At 36.0% G+C, this 21,667-nt stretch overlaps 2 protein-coding genes across 2 annotated transcripts; one reads left to right on the plus strand and one right to left on the minus strand.

Moving 5' to 3' along the window:
* Nucleotides 1–709: 709 nt before the first annotated feature.
* LOC129886228 (aspartic proteinase 36-like) lies at nt 710–8,469 on the plus strand. The gene is made up of 13 exons (XM_055960813.1): nt 710–769; nt 844–1,181; nt 1,258–1,378; nt 2,637–3,064; nt 3,168–3,324; nt 4,296–4,378; nt 4,489–4,585; nt 4,737–4,809; nt 4,886–5,122; nt 6,493–6,617; nt 7,477–7,578; nt 7,657–7,754; nt 7,945–8,469. The coding sequence occupies exons 2-13, from the start codon at nt 901–903 to the stop codon at nt 8,126–8,128; spliced, it is 1,986 nt and encodes a 661-aa protein (XP_055816788.1). The 5' UTR covers nt 710–769; nt 844–900; the 3' UTR covers nt 8,129–8,469.
* On the minus strand, nt 8,333–21,325 carry LOC129886230 (branched-chain-amino-acid aminotransferase-like protein 1). The gene is made up of 20 exons (XM_055960814.1): nt 21,077–21,325; nt 20,455–20,553; nt 20,204–20,275; nt 19,284–19,376; nt 18,858–18,995; nt 17,840–17,898; nt 17,492–17,594; nt 16,826–17,017; nt 16,616–16,716; nt 15,172–15,226; nt 14,971–15,057; nt 14,762–14,813; nt 14,224–14,309; nt 12,852–12,905; nt 12,194–12,277; nt 11,808–11,879; nt 10,767–10,847; nt 9,255–9,290; nt 8,791–8,963; nt 8,333–8,688 (listed from the first exon to the last, which is right to left on the minus strand). The coding sequence occupies exons 1-19, from the start codon at nt 21,155–21,157 to the stop codon at nt 8,829–8,831; spliced, it is 1,680 nt and encodes a 559-aa protein (XP_055816789.1). The 5' UTR covers nt 21,158–21,325; the 3' UTR covers nt 8,333–8,688; nt 8,791–8,828.
* Between the last annotated feature and the right edge of the window lie 342 nt (nt 21,326–21,667).

Below are 21,667 nucleotides of genomic sequence, written 5' to 3' on the forward strand. Positions count from 1 at the left end.
AACTTAGCAATTTAATAATAAGAAGAAATAGTAAAAAATAATAAGAGATCGAGAGAGAGATTGCAGAATTCAGTGTGTGTTTAGTTGCACAACACCAATCTATTTATAATAGTGAAAAAAGAAAAAAAATGTAAAGAGACACAAATAAATAAAGAAAAAAGAAAAAGAAAAAAACAAATTACAATTTACTATTTTAGCGAATTCCAGTAGACAGTGGAACATCCACTTGCACAATAGAATGTACCTAGAGCCCGTTTGGATTGGCTTTAAGTTGGTCAAAACCAACTTAAAGCCCCTTTTCAACTTTTGGACGTGTTTGTCTAATGCTAACTTTAAGCCAGAAAGTTCTTAAAGTCAGTCAAAAATGAAAAGTTAGGATTCCTAACTTTTTTTTTAAGTGCTTAAAGTCATTTTCTTTGACCATGGAAATTACTTTTATATCCTTTATATTTTAACTAAATTCCCAAACTACCTTTTTTATTCTTTTAAACCTAAAATTCACATAATTTTCCTCATTTAATCACTTTTATCCAAACACTCAACTGCTTATTTATAAAAATAACTTTCAACACTTTAAAGTTCTAAAAGCAATTCATACATAAAAGTTACTTTTTTTAAGTTCATCCAAACGGGCTCCTAGTAAGATGAAATTTTAAGGGAAAATCATTAATAATTGAATAATTCACAAAATGATGCCCCAACTCAAAGCAATTCATTCGACTTAATTATTACGACAAAAACAAAAGAAAAAAGAAGAAGTGAAGTCAACGTTCGACCCACTGCCTTCTCCTTAAGCTTAATTCCTCTCATGTATTTGGCAATAACAGTACTTTTTTTTGGCAGGTGAACTGATTACACTGTCCATTTGCTCCGATAACCCGACCCATAATTTGATCTCAAATGGCATGGCCACAGTTAACCATTACTCTCGTGATCCTCTCGTTTATCTCTCTGTTGATATGTTACGGCGTCGTTTCCTGTTTCCGAATTTCTCATATTTCCAATGTCAGCTCTGTTTTCCTCCCTTCGCCGGCCTCCGATGGTAGCCGTCACACAACTATGTTACTTCCGCTCTTTCCTCCGAAAGACACGTCTCGCCGTGCTGAAATCTCCAGACGACACCTGCAGAAAAGCCCTGCCAGTGCTCGCATGTCACTCCATGATGATCTCCTTCTCAACGGGTTCGAATTCGTAGCTATTGCTCAGAATTTAAATTAGAAACTGTTTTGGCTGCTGATTCCTCAACTTTTGATGCAGATACTATACAACTCATATTTGGATTGGAACACCTCCACACAAGTTTGCTCTTATTGTTGATACAGGGAGTACTCTTACTTATGTTCCTTGCTCCTCCTGTAAAAAGTGCGGCAACCATCAGGTTGGTTCATCTCTCAACTATCTCTTTCTCCTTTTATTTTCTCTTTTCTTTTTCTGGATAAATAGTAAAGGTTACAGAGTTATCTTAGTTTTGCAGTTATTGAGGAATTTCATAAACGATTATTAAAAAGAGGCAGATACTGTTATGTTTGTGAGGAAATGAGTCTGCTGAATTCATGCTAAATAATTGCTTTTAAGTATTTCATTTGAACATTGGTTTACGCTATAGTGTAAAATGATTGACTCTTAAGAAACCCTAAACCTTAGGTGTGAGACACTCGTTCTCAGGGAGAATCAATCTTAAAGTTTTTCAAAATAAACCAATCAAAAAAAGAAAAGTACTTCAAATAACGAAAAGAAGTAAATGGTTGTCTTCATTCACTTCGAGGTTCTCCTTATATAGCTTTTTCTAAATTGATAATTCATCTTTGCTGGATAGTGTCTACCACAGGAAATGAGTAGAGAACAAATTGATATCTTAATTTGGTGAGAATCACATTGTAATCCTCCACAGGATGTTCTGTTTCTCTCCTTTTACATTAATCAGGTAAAGGATATCAGTTTCCATAATCTCTTCCTCCTTGCTCCCCAAACCGATAGAACAGGTATGTTTCAGAAAGAACAGGAAACGCTAATAGATAGAATTGATATCTATTCACATGCAACAGTAGAATGATCTTAGCCCCTTCAGGATGCATTTTGCCAGCAAAGTAACCAGCAATTAAGCATGAAGTACTTGCCCAGTGGCTTCCCTGCAAAGGTTGCTGTCAGTATAGGCACCTTAGGACTCCATATTGCCAGGGCTGGGATACCATAGTTCTCTTGAGGAAGCAATTCTAAATGCACTTACTTATAAGGAAAGAGGATATGGACAGGTAAACAAGAACAAACCAATCTAAGTAGGATAAAAATGTAATCAATTTCTACAAATGTAAAATAAAAAACAAAAAAATTATTCAATTTCTAAGCTTCTCTTTGTTGATGAGCTATAGAACTCCATTATATAGTTTCATGACATTTAAATATGTTTCTTGCTCATTTTGGCTTGTAGTTATGAAGGATCCTAATTGGAGACAAATATGACCATTTGAAGTAACTTTATATGACTACTAATTCTACTCTGCGCAAGCCTATTAATTTCTGTGAGAAATGCTTAATATAGCACTTCTTTTTATCATTCTTAATATCGCACTTAGAACTGTGTGGCGTTTTGATTTCTTTCTTTTGATCTGCGGTACTATGTATGTTGTCTTACCTAGGATCCTAAGTTTCAGCCGGAAATGTCAAGCACTTATCAATCTGTGAAATGTGATAAGTCTTGTCCCTGTGACCTCAAGAGGAAGCAATGTATTTATGAGAGACGGTACGCTGAGATGAGTTCAAGTTTCGGGTTGCTTGGAGAGGACGTTATATCTTTTGGAAATCTAAGTGAGCTTGGACCACAACGAGCTGTTTTTGGATGTGAAATTGCGGAAACTGGTGATCTTTACAGCCAACGTGCTGATGGAATAATGGGCTTGGGTCGAGGGGATGTCAGTATAGTTGATCAACTTGTCGAAAAACATGTAATCAGTGATTCTTTCTCTTTGTGCTATGGAGGGATGGATTTTGGTGGTGGGGCGATGGTTCTTGGTGGAATAAAAACCCCTGCTCACATGGTCTTTACCAAATCACATTTTGGTCGCAGGTATGTATTTGAAATAATTGTTTATATACATAGGAATGTTAGGTCTCCTAACAAATACACTTGATAAATCTTACGCATTTACTCTAGTCTTGGATGGCAACAGCCCGTACTACAATATTGAGCTGAAGGAGATACATGTAGCTGGGAAGCCGCTGAAAATAAATCCTCGGGTTTTTGGTGGAAAACATGGGACTATTCTTGATAGTGGTACTACCTATGCTTACCTTCCAGAAGCTGCATTTGTAGCTTTCAAGAGTGCTGTAAGCTATTGTTATCTACATATTTGCCAATGTTTCTGTAATTTGTTTGAATTGAAATCTGCCTGAGAAAACGAGTAGTGGCAAAAGAACACGCTATTGGTGAGAAGAATTTCCTGAAGAAATTAAAATATCAACATTTTGCTTATGTAGGTGGTGATCCGGTATTTTCTGAATCCTTATGCAAGGAATTACAAAAGAAATTCATCTAGAAAAGATATTCATTTGAATGTTGTGTTTTTGATTATGTAGGTCACATCTATTAATTTTTGTTGTTATTCAAAATTCTGTTTACACCACTGATTGGTGTCACAAACCACCATGTCCTAATCATGGATCAACCTGTAGTCACAGATTCCTATACATGAGCAGGACTGGAACTAAAATCTCTTAGTCAATAATAGTTTGTGAGCCGATACTTTGTTAGCTACTTCCTTGTCCAAAAAAAAAGAAGCTTTGTTAGCTACTACATATTTTTGAAAGAAAAGGAATGATCAAAATATCTCGTGATCCTGTAACTCCACTGCCTAATATTATTCCTTCTTTTTCTGCTATTAAAGGACTTAATTTACATTGTATAACCACTTATTATAGTTGTTTCATGTTTTAAATTTCTGAATCTGGTAATACAACACTTCCAAACCTGTTTTGTAGAACATTTTTTTTAGCCGAGGGTCTATCGGAAACAACCTCCTTACCCCTCAAAGGTAGGGGTAAAGTCTGCATACATCCCACCCTCCCCAAACCCCACTTGTGGGAACACTCTGGGTATGTTGTTATTGATGTTAGCAGGTAGTAGTTTTTGATATATACAGAGTTCCTTGCAAGTTTCTAAACATCTTTGATGTTGTCTTTCATTATTTTTGCTGTGTTATATATGGTGAAGGGATAAGTGGACCACTAGTGAGTAATATCTTTAAATGCAACCAAGTCTATTCCTTTCTGGAATGAACCTCTTCAACTTTTCTTTTCAGGTAATGAAAGAGCTTCATTCTCTAAAACAGATCAAAGGGCCTGATCCTAGTTTTAATGATATCTGCTTTTCAGGGGCTGGAAGGTATTAAATGAAGAGTTCTGAAATTAATTTGGCATCTTGATTTTCTTGTTTAAATTTGTTTCTTCCTATTGTTGGTGTTACCCATATTATTAATATCTTGTATATTCCAGTGACGTGTCACAACTTGCAAAGAACTTTCCGCCTGTTGATATGGTATTCAGTGATGGAAATAAACTAACTCTCTCTCCTGAAAACTACTTGTTCCAGGTAGGCATCTTATTCTTCTTTAGTACTTTGTTAACTACCTTGCCCGACACTATTTTGGCGTCAGATCCACTGGCTTCTTTTTTGTTTTACTATTTTGTATTGACTATTTTCCCCCTTTTCAATTGTAACTTGTGTGCTTTAAACTTTAAAGCACTTCAAAGTACGTGGGGCTTATTGCCTAGGAATTTTCCCGAATGGAAAGAATCCAACTAGTCTTCTTGGAGGTACTTCTCACTACTTGACAAGGTTCATCTTCCTAACTCTTCCGTGCTGAAATATGCATGCTTTTAATTGCAACAGGAATCATTGTTCGCAACACTCTTGTAACTTACGATCGTGAAAATGAAAGAATTGGTTTTTGGAAAACTAATTGTTCCGAGTTATGGGACAGACTAAATTTATCTCCTCCACCTCCACCTCCACCTCCACCTCCATCTCCATCCACACCAGTGCATTCAGGATTGGATAACCCAAACTCCACTGCACATATGTCTCCTTCACCAGCTCCTGGTGAACCTCCTGGATATGATATACCTGGTATGAAGAGAACTTTTCTCCACATATTATTTTTATTGGAAGGTTACTCTGCCTATTAGGGTGGTAACTAGAACTGCTTTTGTTTTAGCATTTCTACTAGGAAGTTCTGCATCTGTATAGATTAATACAATTGTTCCTCTTCAAAAAATAAACTAAAATAGATCAATACTGTTGTTTCCTTTTCAACTTTCAATCTTATGAAAGTGAGGATCAAGTTTAGATTTGCATCATACTGATGTTTTGATGTATTGCCTTTGATTAAATCACTTTTCGACAATCGAAATTCCGCCTCTTACCCTTGGGTCCAGGAGTGCTACTGTCTTATAATCCCATTCAAGTTGACGTTTGACCTTCCACTCAGGTAGTAAAACCATCTAGTTTCCCTGGCATGCCAAACTTCCTAAGAAGCAACTGTGTGTTTAAAATTGTTCTGATGTCATGAGTCTGACATCCTCAACCTTCTTTTTCTGGAGAAAGATATTGTTAAACTGGAAATTTCTAATAATGACTTCAAGGAATACTGAAAGCCCTTGGTCCCCCTTTTATCCCCTTTCCACTTTTTGTCCAACTCTCCGACTTTGACTTCAGGTTTTAATTTGTCGAGTTTGCAGATTTACTCAGATCTGAAATAGGCTAAGATAACCTTAACTGTTCTGTTAATTCACAACTCATGTGATTGGTACATGCCAATTTCTGAAGCAACGTGTTCGTCTTTTTGGGATATTTTAGTGGACAGCAGTATTTTACTACATAAATGGTCATTTTGAAATTTGCTATTCTCAAAAGATGAGACTTGAAATACAAATATATCGTTGGTTAGCTAGTATTGTTATTATTGGACTTCTGTAAAGTTCGATAAATTGAATGTTTAATGTGTGAAGTCGAATAGTTGATGGAACATGCACATGCATTGACCATATGCCGACTGTATGAAATTCGCTCCACTGAGTTATAGTAATCGATTGTCAAATTTCTGGTGAATTTTGTGACAGGACTACTCTGAACGATGACAAGCATGAGAATTTTGTGGTAACTTCCTCAAGAGGAGGAATGATAATCTCAATCAATTTCATGCATAAAACTTCCTGTTTTCACTGTTGAAACATAGGCATATTTTGTAACTTATTTCAGTTTGATGTACCTCTTCTATGTTTGCATAAATCTCAAATGAACGGGACTTTTATCTACTGAAAAAGTTTTCAAGATTTCGTTTAGTTTTGCAAGTGTTAGTCACTTTTTCCTACTTCATTAACCTATTTTCACAAACTTAAGCAAGGTTCCGGTGCAGGTATGACGGCTACTGAAGTTAGATAATTCCATAACAAATACTTGTCATTGTTAACAAATTCATCTTTGATGTCAACTTGCAGGGGAGATTAAAATTGGTCTTGTTACATTTTACTTGTCACTAAGTGTCAACTACTCAGAGTTGAAGCTACGCATTCCAGAACTTGCCCATTTAATTGCCCAAGAGTTGTATGTTAATGTTTCACAGGTAGTTTGATTTTATTGTGATAATTTTGGCAGAACGTCTTTTTTCTCTTTTGATCAGCAACAACTTTATTTAATCAAAGCAGCATTGAGAAGCTGCATATATGTTGGCATAAACAGAAAATGTCTGAGATCTATTCTTTTTAAGGGGGTCTAGGATGCCCTGCTACAGTAGTAGTCCAAATTAGACTGAGAAGTAAGAGCTTGTAATTGAAGGTGGTTGTTGTTGTTGTGGTGGTTGGGGGAGGGTTTGAATAGGTAAATTCTATTCTCGTTGAGCATTAAGAAGCAAGTTTTGACAACCTACGACATAATAGCACAGGAAATGGCTATGCAAAACTAGCGGTTTGTGAAGTTAGTTTTAAGAAGTCCTTTTTATTAGTATGGTATAGCATAGTTCAGAAAAGCTTCAAAACTCAAGCTTCAGAAAGCTTACATTATCTTGCAGTATTTCAATATAAATATGAACGTCTGATTTTGTTTAGGTTACTCAACCTCAACTGGTCTTGAGTTTTAACTTTGTGTATGGTATAGCATAGTTCAGAAAAGCTTCAAAACTCAAGCTTCAGAAAGCTTACATTATCTTGCAGTATTTCAATATAAATATGAACGTCTGATTTTGTTTAGGTTACTCAACCTCAACTGGTCTTGAGTTTTAACTTTGTTACACGTGATATGTCAATCATCTATGCCTTAACCTCGAGCAATGTTGGGAGCTATACAAATTCTCATGAAGGATTGACTATTTTTGTGATGATCCTTAACCTATGGCAACTCAACTCTTTTATCCGGATTGTACTGACTATGCTTTCAAGTAGGTTGATTTAACTTTCTTTCACATGATGACGTCACTTACCTTGCAGGTTCGCTTAATGAACTTTTCAACAAAGGGAAATGATTCCCTCACTAAATGGGCCGTCTTTCCAGCAGGATCTACAGACCGTATGCCAAATGCCACTGCAATGGTGACTTGGCGTTCTAGAATATGTATTGCTATCCTTTGAGTTGAAGAATGTGAATTTATTCATGATATCTTTATGCAGGAAATAATAGGCAGGTTGGCTGCACATCATCCTCATTTACAGGATTCATTTGGAAGTTATAAATTGTTCGACTGGGGCATTGAACCTCCACCAAAAAGGTATACAAGCAATTACTGCTGCCTCTTTTGCTAATTCCTCCACTTATCTTTCCCTTACAGTTGCTTTATTCTATCTTTTCTTTTTCTCCACCAGTCCTTTTCCATGGTAGTTTCATCTTTTCGTGGCCTTGCATGCTGCGTTAATAGTACGATATCACATCCTTGATTTGACATGCTTTTAATGTCGTAGGAAGCTTTGGCCGCAAAATCACTTGGCCCTAGTGGTACCATTGTTAGTTGTTTTGATAGTTGGACTATCAGCTCCTATTGGATGGTTAATTTGGAGGCGAAGGCAAGAACCGGCTCTTCCTTATGAACAGGTTGGAAGTGTTGAAACTGTTGCTCACGAGCAAGAACTACAGCCTCTAAAATGAAAGGGAATTGTTTGCCTCGGATGGCTCATGGTAAAAAGGAAATTTTGAAGTGGAATTCGAATTCGAAATTCTACCCCCACCCATATGTTTTATTGGGTTTGAAATCTATTACTTGTTTAGGGTTTGAACCACAGTTACCAATCCCTTAACCCGTAACAGACTGCTTCCTCAAATTTTTCTAAGAAGGTTTGCAAAGCACAATACAAAAAGAAGAAAAATTTGTCCATTTACATACACATGAATGGACTAATATAAGTTCGAATTTCTTGCACGACAATCAACGTTTGTGCTGTTCTTGATTCTCCTTTTGATCACAATTATTCCAAGATTTTCTATATATCTGAATTATTACGTTCATACTTATTATCTCATTCTTACTAATGAAAATTCATGAACAATTTGAGACTGAATAGATAAGCAACTAACACGATGAAGTAGAACGTAGTGAAAAGACTCTTCAATGGTATTTCCTCCTTGGAGACATTAAAACAAGGCCACCATATCGTTACATGATTTTTTTTGTAACATCCCTTCTTCAGCTCTCTGTCGTATCGAGACACCTGAAAATTGCATCCATATGAATAGGTCAAAAGTAGCAAGAGGGAAGACTTCTTTTTTCACAGCCTAAATTGGTGCAAAAGAAAACCAAACACTAAAAAGACCTTAGAAGGTAAAGCTGAAGGTGGGAAGAAGCTGGAAACTATCTATTTAGCTCCTCATAGGTTGGTATAGGCACTCCTGAATCTTTTGAGAGATTCTTGTAAGCATTTTGTAATCTCAGTGTTATAGGTCCTACTCGACCATCATCAACTATACGTCCATCAATTTTGACAACCTGTCCATGCAAGGATGATAGTAAATCAGCACGAATAAGTTATACGCCACAATACTCGGTGTCATGTCAATTCAGAGAATTGAACACACTTTTGAGTGATGAGACATTTATTATAACCCGCAGACTCAAAATAATCTACTTTGACAGGCCAAAATTATGTGAATTAGGATTTGACCCCAATTAAAAACCAAGCCAAGGCTCCTCAGGTTGAAGGAAACAGTTGCAGTTCTGTATGAATGAGTCAGCCACATGACACTAACGGTTTAATTCAATTTAAGACTTTTAACCTACCGGGCTCAACTCCCCCATAGTTCCTGTTGTCCACACCTACAGGAAGTGAAAGATTCATATTAGAGGAAGCAAAAAGGGAAAAATGACGAGGATCATCAACAGTGACAACCAATGGTGGTGGTGATGGTCGAGTCGTAGTTCACTGGTGACAGTAAAAATGAAAATGAGAAGCTTCGGCTTAACACAAACATTTCTCAACACTAGAAACAACTAAAACCAAACATTTCTCAACACTAGATAGCAAGAAACAACTAAAACCAAAGAAGAAGGCATCTCTGAAACAAGTAGTATCAGAGATAATGGAACAGAAGAAGCATAATTGTGTTGGAGTTAACTTTGCAAAAGGTGTTCTCAAAGCACATAATATACGCCCTCAAATTACAGACACTGCAAAAATATTCTTATTACTTCGGGTCAGTGAGAATACAAGAAAGTGGGCATCTTTCATGCATAATGATCACGTGGACCAAAGAGTGGGAAAACTAAACTTTCCTCAAAATGCTTAGAATCGAACATCTTTAATTTATTAATGTCAAGTGTAAGACTGTATATCAATGAATTCCAAAAAGAAATCCACATCAAAACCAAATGAGATGAGAGTCTCAACAATAGTTGATATGGAATGGTTAATCCCCTCATGATTCATGAATCATACATTTAGTGCAGTGATTACCTAGTCCATCAATACGATATACACAATTTTCAAAGTTGAATCTAAAACAAATATAGAAACCTCATTTAATGAATTATAAATATTTACTAAATATGACTCAACAAATAATAGCGACACGGTGCACCAGTGTTTTACTTTCAACTTTTTTTTCCAGGTCAATGATATTGTCTTGATAACAAAACAAAATAATTGACTTGGATAAGATAAGGTTGGAAGCAAAGCACTGGGCATAAGGAATCTGTAAAAGCTGTTGGTGTATTTATGAAGAATAAATATCGAAATAAGTGAATTTACCCTTTAATAGATATAGCCTCTTTTAACTACTTGTATTTGTAGTTACACTAGTTTTGGCACAGAGATGCACAATAAAGAGGTTTTCATCTGATTTTTATATTTAAATAACAGCCACAATCCTCAATATGGGAGTTTTGTGACAGTACGCACAATGATAGATTATCAGTGCTACCCCAAACATTATTGCATTACTGCTGCTCTATTCAATTTTAGAGATGCAGCAGATGCTTAAAAAAGGTATTCAAGCTAAAGTAAAGTTTGTCAGGAATGATTTCTCCAGAAAATGGAGTAGGTTGAGTTGTGTGATAAGGACGCATACACTAAATGCTCCCTAAAACCGTATTCAAGCAAGGTGCAATTTCTTCCACCTGTGTTAAAATCATTCATTTCATAATTTCTCAAGCAGCTGCCTTAGACGCATTTACAAGCAACGATAATTGACAATGTGTTGAGCACATCTTTAAGAGAAAAAAGGTTGTTAGGTAATGCTTGAAACAAATTTCCTAGGTTTGTCAAAGAACAAATGCATAGTTAAGAGTATACACCTCATCAGCAGTGTGAAATTCTGATAAGCTAATTCGTCGCTCCTCTAAAGCTAAACTTTCCTTCAGCACAAGCTCAATGACCTGCAAAATAGATTGTTGATCATCAAGCAGATAACTCTACAAATTTATCACTCCATCAAAAACTAAATGCCTTGTTATTTAGACCCATGCCAGTGGCATTTAGTCTATGATCAAGTGATAAGGCCACTCTGAATGCATTTGTAACAATAGATAAACAGATTGGATGTTGCTGACAAAATGATTTTTATCCATAATCCAACAGTCATCTTAAAACAAATTGGTTAAAGTAATACCAAGAATCCATCACTAAGAATCGTCATATCATAAGTTGGTGGGCGGCAAAGAGATTATTTCCAAAAGTGTGCTTCAGTAAAAAATATAATGTAATGTGGACAAAAACATGATAAAATATTTTTGGTTTCCTTGATGATAAATTGGAAATTATATTTTACAGCTCAAACGGTTCAGGCGCATTAATTGTGCCAAAATTCATATTCTTCAGACAGGGATAGAAAAAGGGCAGCCCGGTGCACATAAGATCCCGCTATGCGCAGGGTCCGGGGAAGGGCCCGACCACAAGGGTCTGTTGTACGCAGCCTTACCTTGCATTTCTGCCAGAGGCTGTTTCCAAGGCTTGAACCCGTGACTTCCTGGTCACATGGCAGTAACTTTACCAGTTACTCCAAGGCTCCCCTTCTCAGACAGGGATAGAAACAGGATGAAATTTCAGAAAAAAGAAATTGCTCAACCGTGAATGGTGGGAGGGTATTGTGCAAGCATTTATAGCCCGAGTCTGAAAAAGACTGGGTTCTGCTTCAGTTAATTTAGACAGAAACTTACTTTTTAAAGTGTTAAATGCACTAACATAACTGAGCCCCTTAAAGAAAACAAGGTAGTTCAGCATGAAAATGCATGATCCTTACTGTTTGTTCGAAAAGGGGGAGAGAGGGAGAGAGACAAGACAGACTATTGAACACAACAAAAAGATTAATATCATATGAGAAATCTTCCAAAACGTACTGTGGCTCTAGTTATGCCAGGAAGGCAATAATCAGCATGAGGTGTCACCACACGCCCTTTCTTCACTAAGAACTGCAAAGGGTAAAAACATAGATTTTATCAAAGATAGGAGATTGACCAGAAACACAAGATCCGATGGTTAGTAATAAAATAAAATAAAAAATATGCTCAAACCGTTGCAATGAACTAAATGACCACAGAATTGAATGAGAATGTGTTTTTGAGTTTTGAGGTCTACCACCAAACACAGGCAGATATTACATAAGAAAAGGAGAATCTGTTGGAAAGGACATGCAATGACCATCCCTAAAGTGTGGCTTGCCTCCTGAGGGATAGAGATTGGGAACATCAAAGAGGAGGAACTATAGGAGGTAAATGAAGCTTACTATATTTGTAGCATTAGTTTCTGACACATAGCCATCTTTATCAAGCATGATTGCATCATCAGCCCCAGCATTATTACCTTCTATCTGCACCAGAGGAGATATTGCTGTCAATTACAGCCAGGTGGATGCACACAAATCATACAGTTTGGTAGTGCGACAAAGACAAGAAACAAATGTAATTTCTAAGGAATGCCCAGCCTTCACCAAACTGGAGTTGCCTTTGTATTTCCACATAGTATAATGATCACAATGTTAAATTGTCAAGAAGCAGTTGTCCAGCTACTAACCCATAAAACAATTCTTCCATCATCCCAGTTCACTGTTGATGTCCAACTTTTTTACTTACATTGATCTTTTTGATTGACATTTAAACATTTCATAATCGTAATTAGGGAGTGGGATAAACATTTCATGTACTTCCAGCTTTCCAGCTGATCCAACAAAATTTTAGCTGCATAACCAATCATTTTGACTCCAAAAGTGAAATTGCTACAATTTCTTAACATAAAGTATTTAAAATGCAGAAGGTGAGATAAGAATCTGCAAGCAGACATAAAAATGAACTGTCAATATGAATTTGAGGATCGCAATTATGACTTCCTTACAATAGAAAGATTATGTAAATACTCATTGTATTGATTTGCATGGAGAAAAATACCTTTGCAAGAATGTTGTTGAGAAGGTTGTTATGGTGAATCTTTGAATCCAAATTCTGCAAAGGAAACAACAAGTTGTTACTTTAAGACAAGAGGTACCCCAAACACAGATTTTATTAACAGTGATCAAAAGCTCAGAGTAACATGAACTTCATTGTTTTTTCACTTAAAAGATAGGTCAAGGAATTATATATCGCTTTTCTCAATCTTTGGTTTTAAGATAGTAGCACCAACAGAAAAGCAAGTTATTCCACATCATTAACTAGGAAGCATAGATCACTTAGATACCTTAACCAAGGATAAAATATAAATCATGAGAAGAAATTACAATCCTTGGCCAACATCATCTTGTGGAGTTATGGACATGGTTGGGAAAGAAGAACATTATATCATGGCTTTATTCTCATCAATACATCACCATCCTTACTTGGACTCAGTATCAAGTTTGTTCTAAAGGTACTCTAGAATAGGGTATTGATAAAGCTAATAGAGCATGATTTTTTAAAAATTGGCTCAAGTCTTGATGGAATAGCCTTATGAAGGAATTTGGAAGTACAGGATCCACATGATGGTGTTAAAGTCTAAATAACCTGAAAACAGAGGAGAGTAACACCAATGTCAGATTTGCTATCCTTCTTTTATTTTTTCCTTAATTTAAGGCAAACTGAAGTTCCTCAGGATACCTCAACATAATCATGCTTTATGATAGTTATCTCGACTGTAACTGACAAAATGTCAAGTTGTCACTCACCATTTTAAGACATGTTCACTATTAACAAGCACTGTACCATTAAATCAAGTTAAAGACCAATGAGAGGATGAGCAACTAACTCCAGTAGAGAAAACAAGAAGCACAAAAACCGTCTTTTCTAAATAATAAGAGATAAACAACTAAGAGCGAAATTGTGTCACCAGATATGGACCCCTGATATTTGCACTTGAAGATGCTACTGAGTAGAAATCTGATTCTGGCTTATTACTCAAAGAACCAGCTACAATAAATAATTAAGCATAGAAGAAGAAATTTAAAAAAAATAAATCTGGTGTAGTAAACATCATATAATCGAATTGCAACTATATGATACAGGTTTTTTAAAAAAAAATTCGAGGCCTTTCCTAAAGTTTCAGGGTAACCCCCCCCCCCTCCCCCCCTGCAGTAAAACAAACAAAGGATCCGGGGAATGCTGAGTTATCAACAAAACCACAACTTCCCTCAAAGATGACCTGACCACTTGAATAGGAATCTTTAGATAAATGGAAATTGATTTAGCAATAAGGATAAAACGAAATGATTTTTTAACCCAAAAAAGGGGGGCCGGGAAATGGCATAGAATCTTATGAAATTACTAGGCTCAACTAGAAGAAATATCTTACATTTGGTGAATTACGACGAGTGGTTGCCGTCACTAACGTTAAGCCCTTTTGATTGTCATACACTGGAGGTTTCCATTCAGCAAGAACTTCAAAAAAGGGTATAATAAAAATATGAGAAAGGAGGATGGCAAATAAGAGTTATAGCTACACCAATAAAGTACAGAAAGTGGACATTTAGTATTTTAATGTATTTTCTTTTACTTTTTATAGACATTGAAAATTAAAGGATGGTCTTAATTTTTATTTCTTTGGTATATCTCTTTTCTATTTTTAGACTATTCATCACCAAATAGAGAGAGAGAGAGAGAGCCCAGAAAAAAGGTTTGCTGACTAGTTTGAAATATTCTTAATTCAGACAACTTCAGGCAACTGTAACTTGGATATAAGAACTCTTAAACAACAGTAGTTCATATTAAAGCAATTTTCATGCTTACAAGATGACAGTGTAGGCTGAACCTTGACGTTGTTCATTCAGAGGAACAATGAAAGAGTTTACGAAGTAGGCATCAGACAACAAAAAAGATAGAAGGCATCTTACCAATTAAAGTACATCCATAACGATTGAATGCCGGGCTCATTCCTGAGGTTACCTAAAGATAAGAACATGAGAAATTCTAAGGCCAGAGTGAAAGACAACTAGAATTAAAAACATAATATGACCTAATGTCCAGGCACACTTTTATATCAGAGCCCAAAACAATGACCGATTATGAGAATAGATAGAGTAATAACAATTCTTAAGATTACCTTTTTACCACGTGTCAAAGTTAATCGGATATGTGCATTATCAAACATTCCATTTCTTAAAAGAGTCCTGAAAATAGCTTCTTTCACCTGCATATTCTTGCATCAAGTCACAAGTTCTACAAAAAATATAACATTTTGTAATGTAGAAATCAAAAGCTTAGAGGACCTAGACCCAAATGGGGAATTGCCACAGCGTTTTACCTCTTCGCGAATTGGTACATTGCTGAAAGCTAGTGCTTTCGCAGAGTCAAACATCCTGAGAAAAGGAAACTTAAATGTAAATTCAGAGCAAGAAAAAACATTTTATAGATACGGCACATTATTCTGTGGTTTAGATCAAAGAAGCTAAATCGTTTCAAAACTGATATTCATTTAACTTTATCTTCATTGATTGATTCTATATCATCTCATATTATGGTGGCAGAATAGGTTGCTACATTGAAAAATTCTTACCCTTAGGACTTGTAATACATTTGCATAATTTGCCCTATCTGGTGTGTTTGCATTACACATGAATGCGTGTTTTGACAAATTTGACTCTCAAGTTATGCAAAGCATTATCTTTGCGTTGGAGTTACTCATTCATAGGGAATTCTGTCCATGCTTCATCTTCTTTTACACATTTGATGTTATTTTCTTTGATTATGCCCCCCCCCCCCCTCATTATAATGTCCATGCAAAACCTTCCAAGCCTTATATTTTCCCTCTAAATTTTACATCAAGACGCCAACTTAATCAGTTTATTCTCTTCACAACAGTTAAATCTGATTCTATCTATAAGTTCAAGTCAGTGCAGATTCCCTATCTTGTAACCACCTCTGAACAGTTTGATCTGGATCTCTCATAGCCCTACATAAACATAAATGATTACACCTCAGTTTCTATTCTGCAAAAATTCTTGTAGTCACCTGTCTGACACTTATTGATCTTTTATTATGTAGAACCTGATCCTATATTTTATGCAGAGGAAGCATCTCATGTCCAAGTATCTTACCATAATGATGAGGTATAGATTTGATGATATACAATAAAAGTGGAAGATATTTTACAAACTATCTTGTGCTGAAATTAATTGATGATTCTTGTCGTTAATATTACGTTGATACTAATCCAGATAGCCTTGAAGCTCACAAAGCGACAAAGTACATTGTTTAGAGACTTCCTTCCGTAGCAAAAGATAGAACTTAACCTGTGGTTTGTGAATTGTTTCTTTTTTCTTTTTTAATGTACTTTTGTTCTTACCTGTATACTCTCATCATTTACAACATCTGTTAGACCTCCATAAAAGAAGCAATGGCACCCAACAAGATTATTCTAAATTGTACAATAATGTGGTGCCGCTAGAAAATTAACCAAACTACTGGTGTTACTGGAACAATCGATGGGGAAAAAGAGTAAAGCCATCGGAATGATCGTTACAATAGTTAGACCGTGAAAAGAAAGAAATTTTGGTCGCACTACCACCTGTCAGTAGGCGAAAGCTACTCAAGTCGACCAGTATTTAGGGGCTTTGAGATATACAGGGAAAGTAATAAAAGGCAAAGAGAATAAATAGATAACTTGATGACAATGGTTACACCTGAAACAATCCACATCTTATATCTGAATAATGGGGACTAATTTAGCACTAGTTGTTGTCACTTACCTATCTAAATGCTCCTCAAGCTTAAATACCTTTCCACAGTACACTCGAAGCCCTTCCCAAACTGCATCACCACCTTGAACAATTGAATCAAATATTGAAACCTAGAAAATGTCTTGCAGTGATCAAAAATTGAGAGCAAGTTGAGCTGGAGAGCAGAAAGAATAGAAATTATTCGAATATCATTCTTGGTAAACTATGTTACCAATTTACCTTCGCAGTCTCACGAGGCACAATCTCATCACCAACCCATGCAAGTAGCTTCTCATTAGCAGGAACTGGAAGACTAGGATGAGGTAAAGTTGAGTTCAGGTAATTAGAAGAAGATCGTCTAGCATGACGCTTAAGCATGTTGTAAAAGGGTAGGCTTTGCTCCAACAAATCATACAATGATGTTGGAAATGGCTGAAAAATTTTAGAAGGAAAAACTATGAGCAAATGTCTTTCACGTGACAATTCTTCATGATTATTTAGAATGTTCTAGGAAAGAAGCGAGCTGCCAGCAAAATTGACACAATTTAAGACTGAGTAACAACTAACACGTTCAACTTTCATGGGATTAATTTTGAACAAAAACACACATGTTGCGTTGCACATGCAAAAACAACAGATGACTGGAATGCGTGGGACATGAAAGAGACTTTGTTTAAATAGTTTGCCTCATTTCAAATTCACTCAGCACAATATATCTCCGCCAATAAGAATAATATGTGAGCTGTGGATAGTCCCCGGAAAAGAATTCATATGCAATCATCCTGTTCTTTATTTTGTAACCTGATGGCACTAAAGATGTGTTTCTAAATGTCACAATAGTACTCTGTTTATTCATTAAAATTTTTGCATAACCAAATATTAATCAAGGATCTGTGAACCATATACCGTAGGGTATTTCTTTGCTGGAGCAAAACCTGTTGATTTATGCACACTTTTATACCACCATGGTGCCCAGATGCCATCAAATGGTTTTGGTCCAGCTTCCCACCTGAAAACTCCAACGAGCTTGAGATTTAGGTATAGTTGCAGTTGTTTAACTCCAGAGAGATGACTTTCTTCTGATAAGGTAACATAATCTCATTAATATGGTAAATTTTCTGCATACAAAAAAGTATACCAAAAAGTAGAGTGTACACAAAAATATGGCTACAAAGTATAGAAAATCTTCTAGACTGGTAACTCCAGATAGATTATTGTCAACCACTTGTTAGTTCCAGTGCGAATTTAGCTTACCTGAGCATTGAATCTTGAAATGGAATGTCAAGGTCTTCACAAAGACCACGCAGGGCTGCCTGCAGAAAGAGAATTCCTAAAAATGTTAAGCAGTGCAACTTTATAAGCAACTAGACAAGTAATAAAGGCACTCAATCCTGCGATCATTCCTCATGTAAGAGTAGGGGAAAGTATTTTAACTATCTTTTCTTTTTCCATTTCTCTTACAGTTGGTATAACAGACTGCCATGTTTAAAACAAGATGAAACAGGGAAATGAGGGGAAAAAGTTGGACCAGATAAAGGAGACTGGACATTGCACTAACTGCACTAGAACGTGTGCTATACATACTTTAATAAATAACGTCATAACATTGCTTCAATAGAAGCTGACCCTACTAGTCATAGTTGATGGGACACAGCCTGGCCCTACACTTCAGTTCATATGAATCAAGTTGCACATCGAATGCTCACACAGCAAACCAACTGATAGAAGAAACACAAATTAGGCCTAAGCTTATTGTAATGAAAACACGTGATAAGTTGTGTTACCGTATAAGTACAATAGCTTAAAGTTTCACATCCACAACAGTTCCTTTCCTCTTTTCTACAAATTAAGGTTTTTGTGTTACTCCAACAGTGTTCTTATTCATAAATACCTATATATCTACACAGAGAAGGAATACCACTGAATGCAGTGGTAAAATGCTTAAGCAGACACAATGAAGTAGTGATTAGATTCTAATGAGCAGCCATTTCTATAATTCTTAATCCATCTATGAAAATGTCCGCACTGGCAACTCCGTAAGCCAGTGCAAAGCAATAATTAGTTATTACATGTTACTGCACGACTAATGTAGCTGTGACTGAAACCTTAATCTCAGTAATTTGGACATCACTGGACAAAGGACCATATCTTTCTAGTATCTAAGTTTGTCAACATTTCCAACTAGGATGAGAAGAAACAAGGACCATACTTTCATAAACCAGTAATGAAAGGGAATTATGCTTCAAACTGAATAATATTACTGGAAACAAACCTCGGGATTTTCTCGAAGATCTGCAGAATCAATAACTGGTGGGGGTCTTCCTAATTCAGATAACTCGCTGTATATGGAGACCAGCTCTGCCAACCCCAGCTCAAAAAATGATGGAGGTACAACCTTGTCAAAGGATGGCTACCAACATAGCATATGTAAGTTAAATTAATTAGAAGCAGAAATAGCATTTTTACATAAAATAGAAAATGAAAAATAATAAAATATAAAATAAACAGAGAAATACAAGATGAGCAATGTCATATAGTTAATGAACCTGCTGCTAGTGATGCATCAGTATTGAGATTTTGCATTAATTTGGTTATTTAGTACAGTGACAAAAGAACATAATTTTTTTAAAAAAAATAGACTGAATAAATTATAAACTTATAACCAACCATCAGCAACAAGACTTGAACTTAAATTTACCAAGATATCAAGGGGATTCCTTATCAGTATGAAGTGTTTTCCTCTTTTCATCAATTCATTTGTCAAACCTGGCACACGTTGTTTGGCTATATGCTGCGAGAAGGAGAAGGAATAGTGAGAAAATTTCAATAATAATCTAATTACAGATATCTATTACCAAAAACTGTCTACAGCACTATGTAGTGCTCGAAACCTATCAAGACCTGACCCTTGAAACTCAGTGTTTGACCCACAGTGTTAAATGTTTGGTTGCAGCTGTCTAGACAACTTGTTGGGTCTTCATCTTATTCGTCAGAAAACTCGAACCAAAGTTGTCAAACAATAGTGAGCATTCCTATATAACTATTAATTGCTTTGTATAAAATTTCTGGCGTAAGGATGTGTTTTACCATATCAAAAAAAAAATCATAATCACAGTAAAGAACTCAAGTCTTACACAAAGTCCACCACTTGCTAGCACTAGACAGCACCGGTACCTAGAAACAGTGTTAGTTCATGCTCCTTCCAACTACTCTTTGATGAACAATCACAAAACGATGGAGCTTTGGGAGAAACCAGTACTGAGAGGCGAACACATAGTCAAAATTATCTTGAATATCCTTCCAATTTAACACTCAGTTGCTCAATCATACAAATCTTATGGTGCCTTAGTTGTCAAAACTGTTATCTGAGGTTTAGCAGCACACAACTGGATCTATCAACTTTAGATGAGAGGTTTGAGTCGCACATTTCCAACATTTTTCTACAAGTAAATAAAATCCATCTTGATGTTCCTTGTCCTCTGATATAGAGTTATGAATGAATCTCTTTCAGAAGCGTAAGAACGATAAAAATCCAACAAGGCTCGTAAAGGCCGAATCATAACTTCAAGCGCATTCATAACTTTATTCATATATACAGCTATGATGCTGCTAGATTACCTTACAGTAGCGGTACTTCTTTACTCCTGCACCAAAGATGACCTCCTTCACCACCTTATTTCCATCATTCTCCTGCTTATTTTATATAAAAGTTACTCAAATCCAAGATACAGCGTGCGCATTCTCATACATTATGTAATCATATGGAAAAGAATCTAGATTGCTATACTAGGTATCAAAATTGCAACTCAGCGCGAATGACAATACTGGAAAAGAATGGGAATCATGAATGTGGTACTCATCTTACATACCATTTCAGATCGAAGTGCTTCCTTGTAAGGTCTATCCACACCAGTGACTCGCAGAAAATTTGCATATAATGGTTCATCAAGAACTTCCATGTCATTTCTCTGTAACACAAGAAAATACTCTTATGCCAAAAGGCATGTACCGCGGTATAATAAGTCTATCAAAATAACACTATATATGCTTTTTAATCAAACAAAGATAGAAGTGTCGACTGTCGAGACAGCTTAGGATTCTTAACCATCTAATCAAGCAAATAGAAATTACTCTTGACATTTTATATTTTTCTAGCAAGTGTAACTTTTCAGTAGTAGGAGCATTATTTTCGCTGGAAAGTATATTCACAGGGAATCAGGATTATCAAATAGGCATTCCAAAGAGCAATTATTTGCTTTTGCAGTGTTTTTTTCCAAACCCCACTTCCATCATCCTCCTTTTGAAAGGGAATGGGGATTTGAGAAGCATCATTATATCAAGACTCATTATCATAAATCATCATAGTGTAAGATAAAGTCAACGAATTCAAGAAATAGAAGAATCCCATGATTTTTCAAGAACCAACATTTATTGAACAACCCCATCTCACACAAGGAAATCTCTGATGGTAAGCCAAAGAATACTCCTCACCTGGGCAAAAGAGTACATGAGGCTGGTGCTTAAGGACCTGGGTGCAGACCAAGAATGGATCACCTCAATTTCTTCTCCCATTATTCAAGAATTGCACAACTTGCTTTTGTGACTTTGAGATATGCTATCCTAGCTACTAAAAGTTTCTTGAATTTAGTACCACCAACAACAACATAATAGATTAGTTGGTGAAGTAGACAAGGAAAGGATAACGACAATTAGTACTAGTACTATGTCCTTACCCAAAAAGGAAGTCGTAATTAGTTTAATTTGTCTAAAAGATCAGCTTAGTGCACTAAAGCTCCTTTATGTGCAGGAATTTTGACGAATTCATTCTGCAACCTGGAAAGGGCCTGACCACAATATCTATTGTATACAGTCTTATCTTGCATTTCTGTCAGACACTGTTACCAAAGAAGTCGTAATTAGATTAATCTTCTTTAAATAGGAGAAATTGACAATGCATAGTCCTTATCGGCAAATTTTCAAACACGCCAGCCGTGGGGGTTCTTTTATAGTAAAAAAGTCGTTTGGTTGAGAACAAGGATCTCTAATAAGTTATTTTGAGATAAAGGTATTTTATTTTATATA

This window comes from Solanum dulcamara, chromosome 4 (assembly GCF_947179165.1).
Source record: "Solanum dulcamara chromosome 4, daSolDulc1.2, whole genome shotgun sequence".
NCBI lineage: Eukaryota > Viridiplantae > Streptophyta > Magnoliopsida > Solanales > Solanaceae > Solanum > Solanum dulcamara.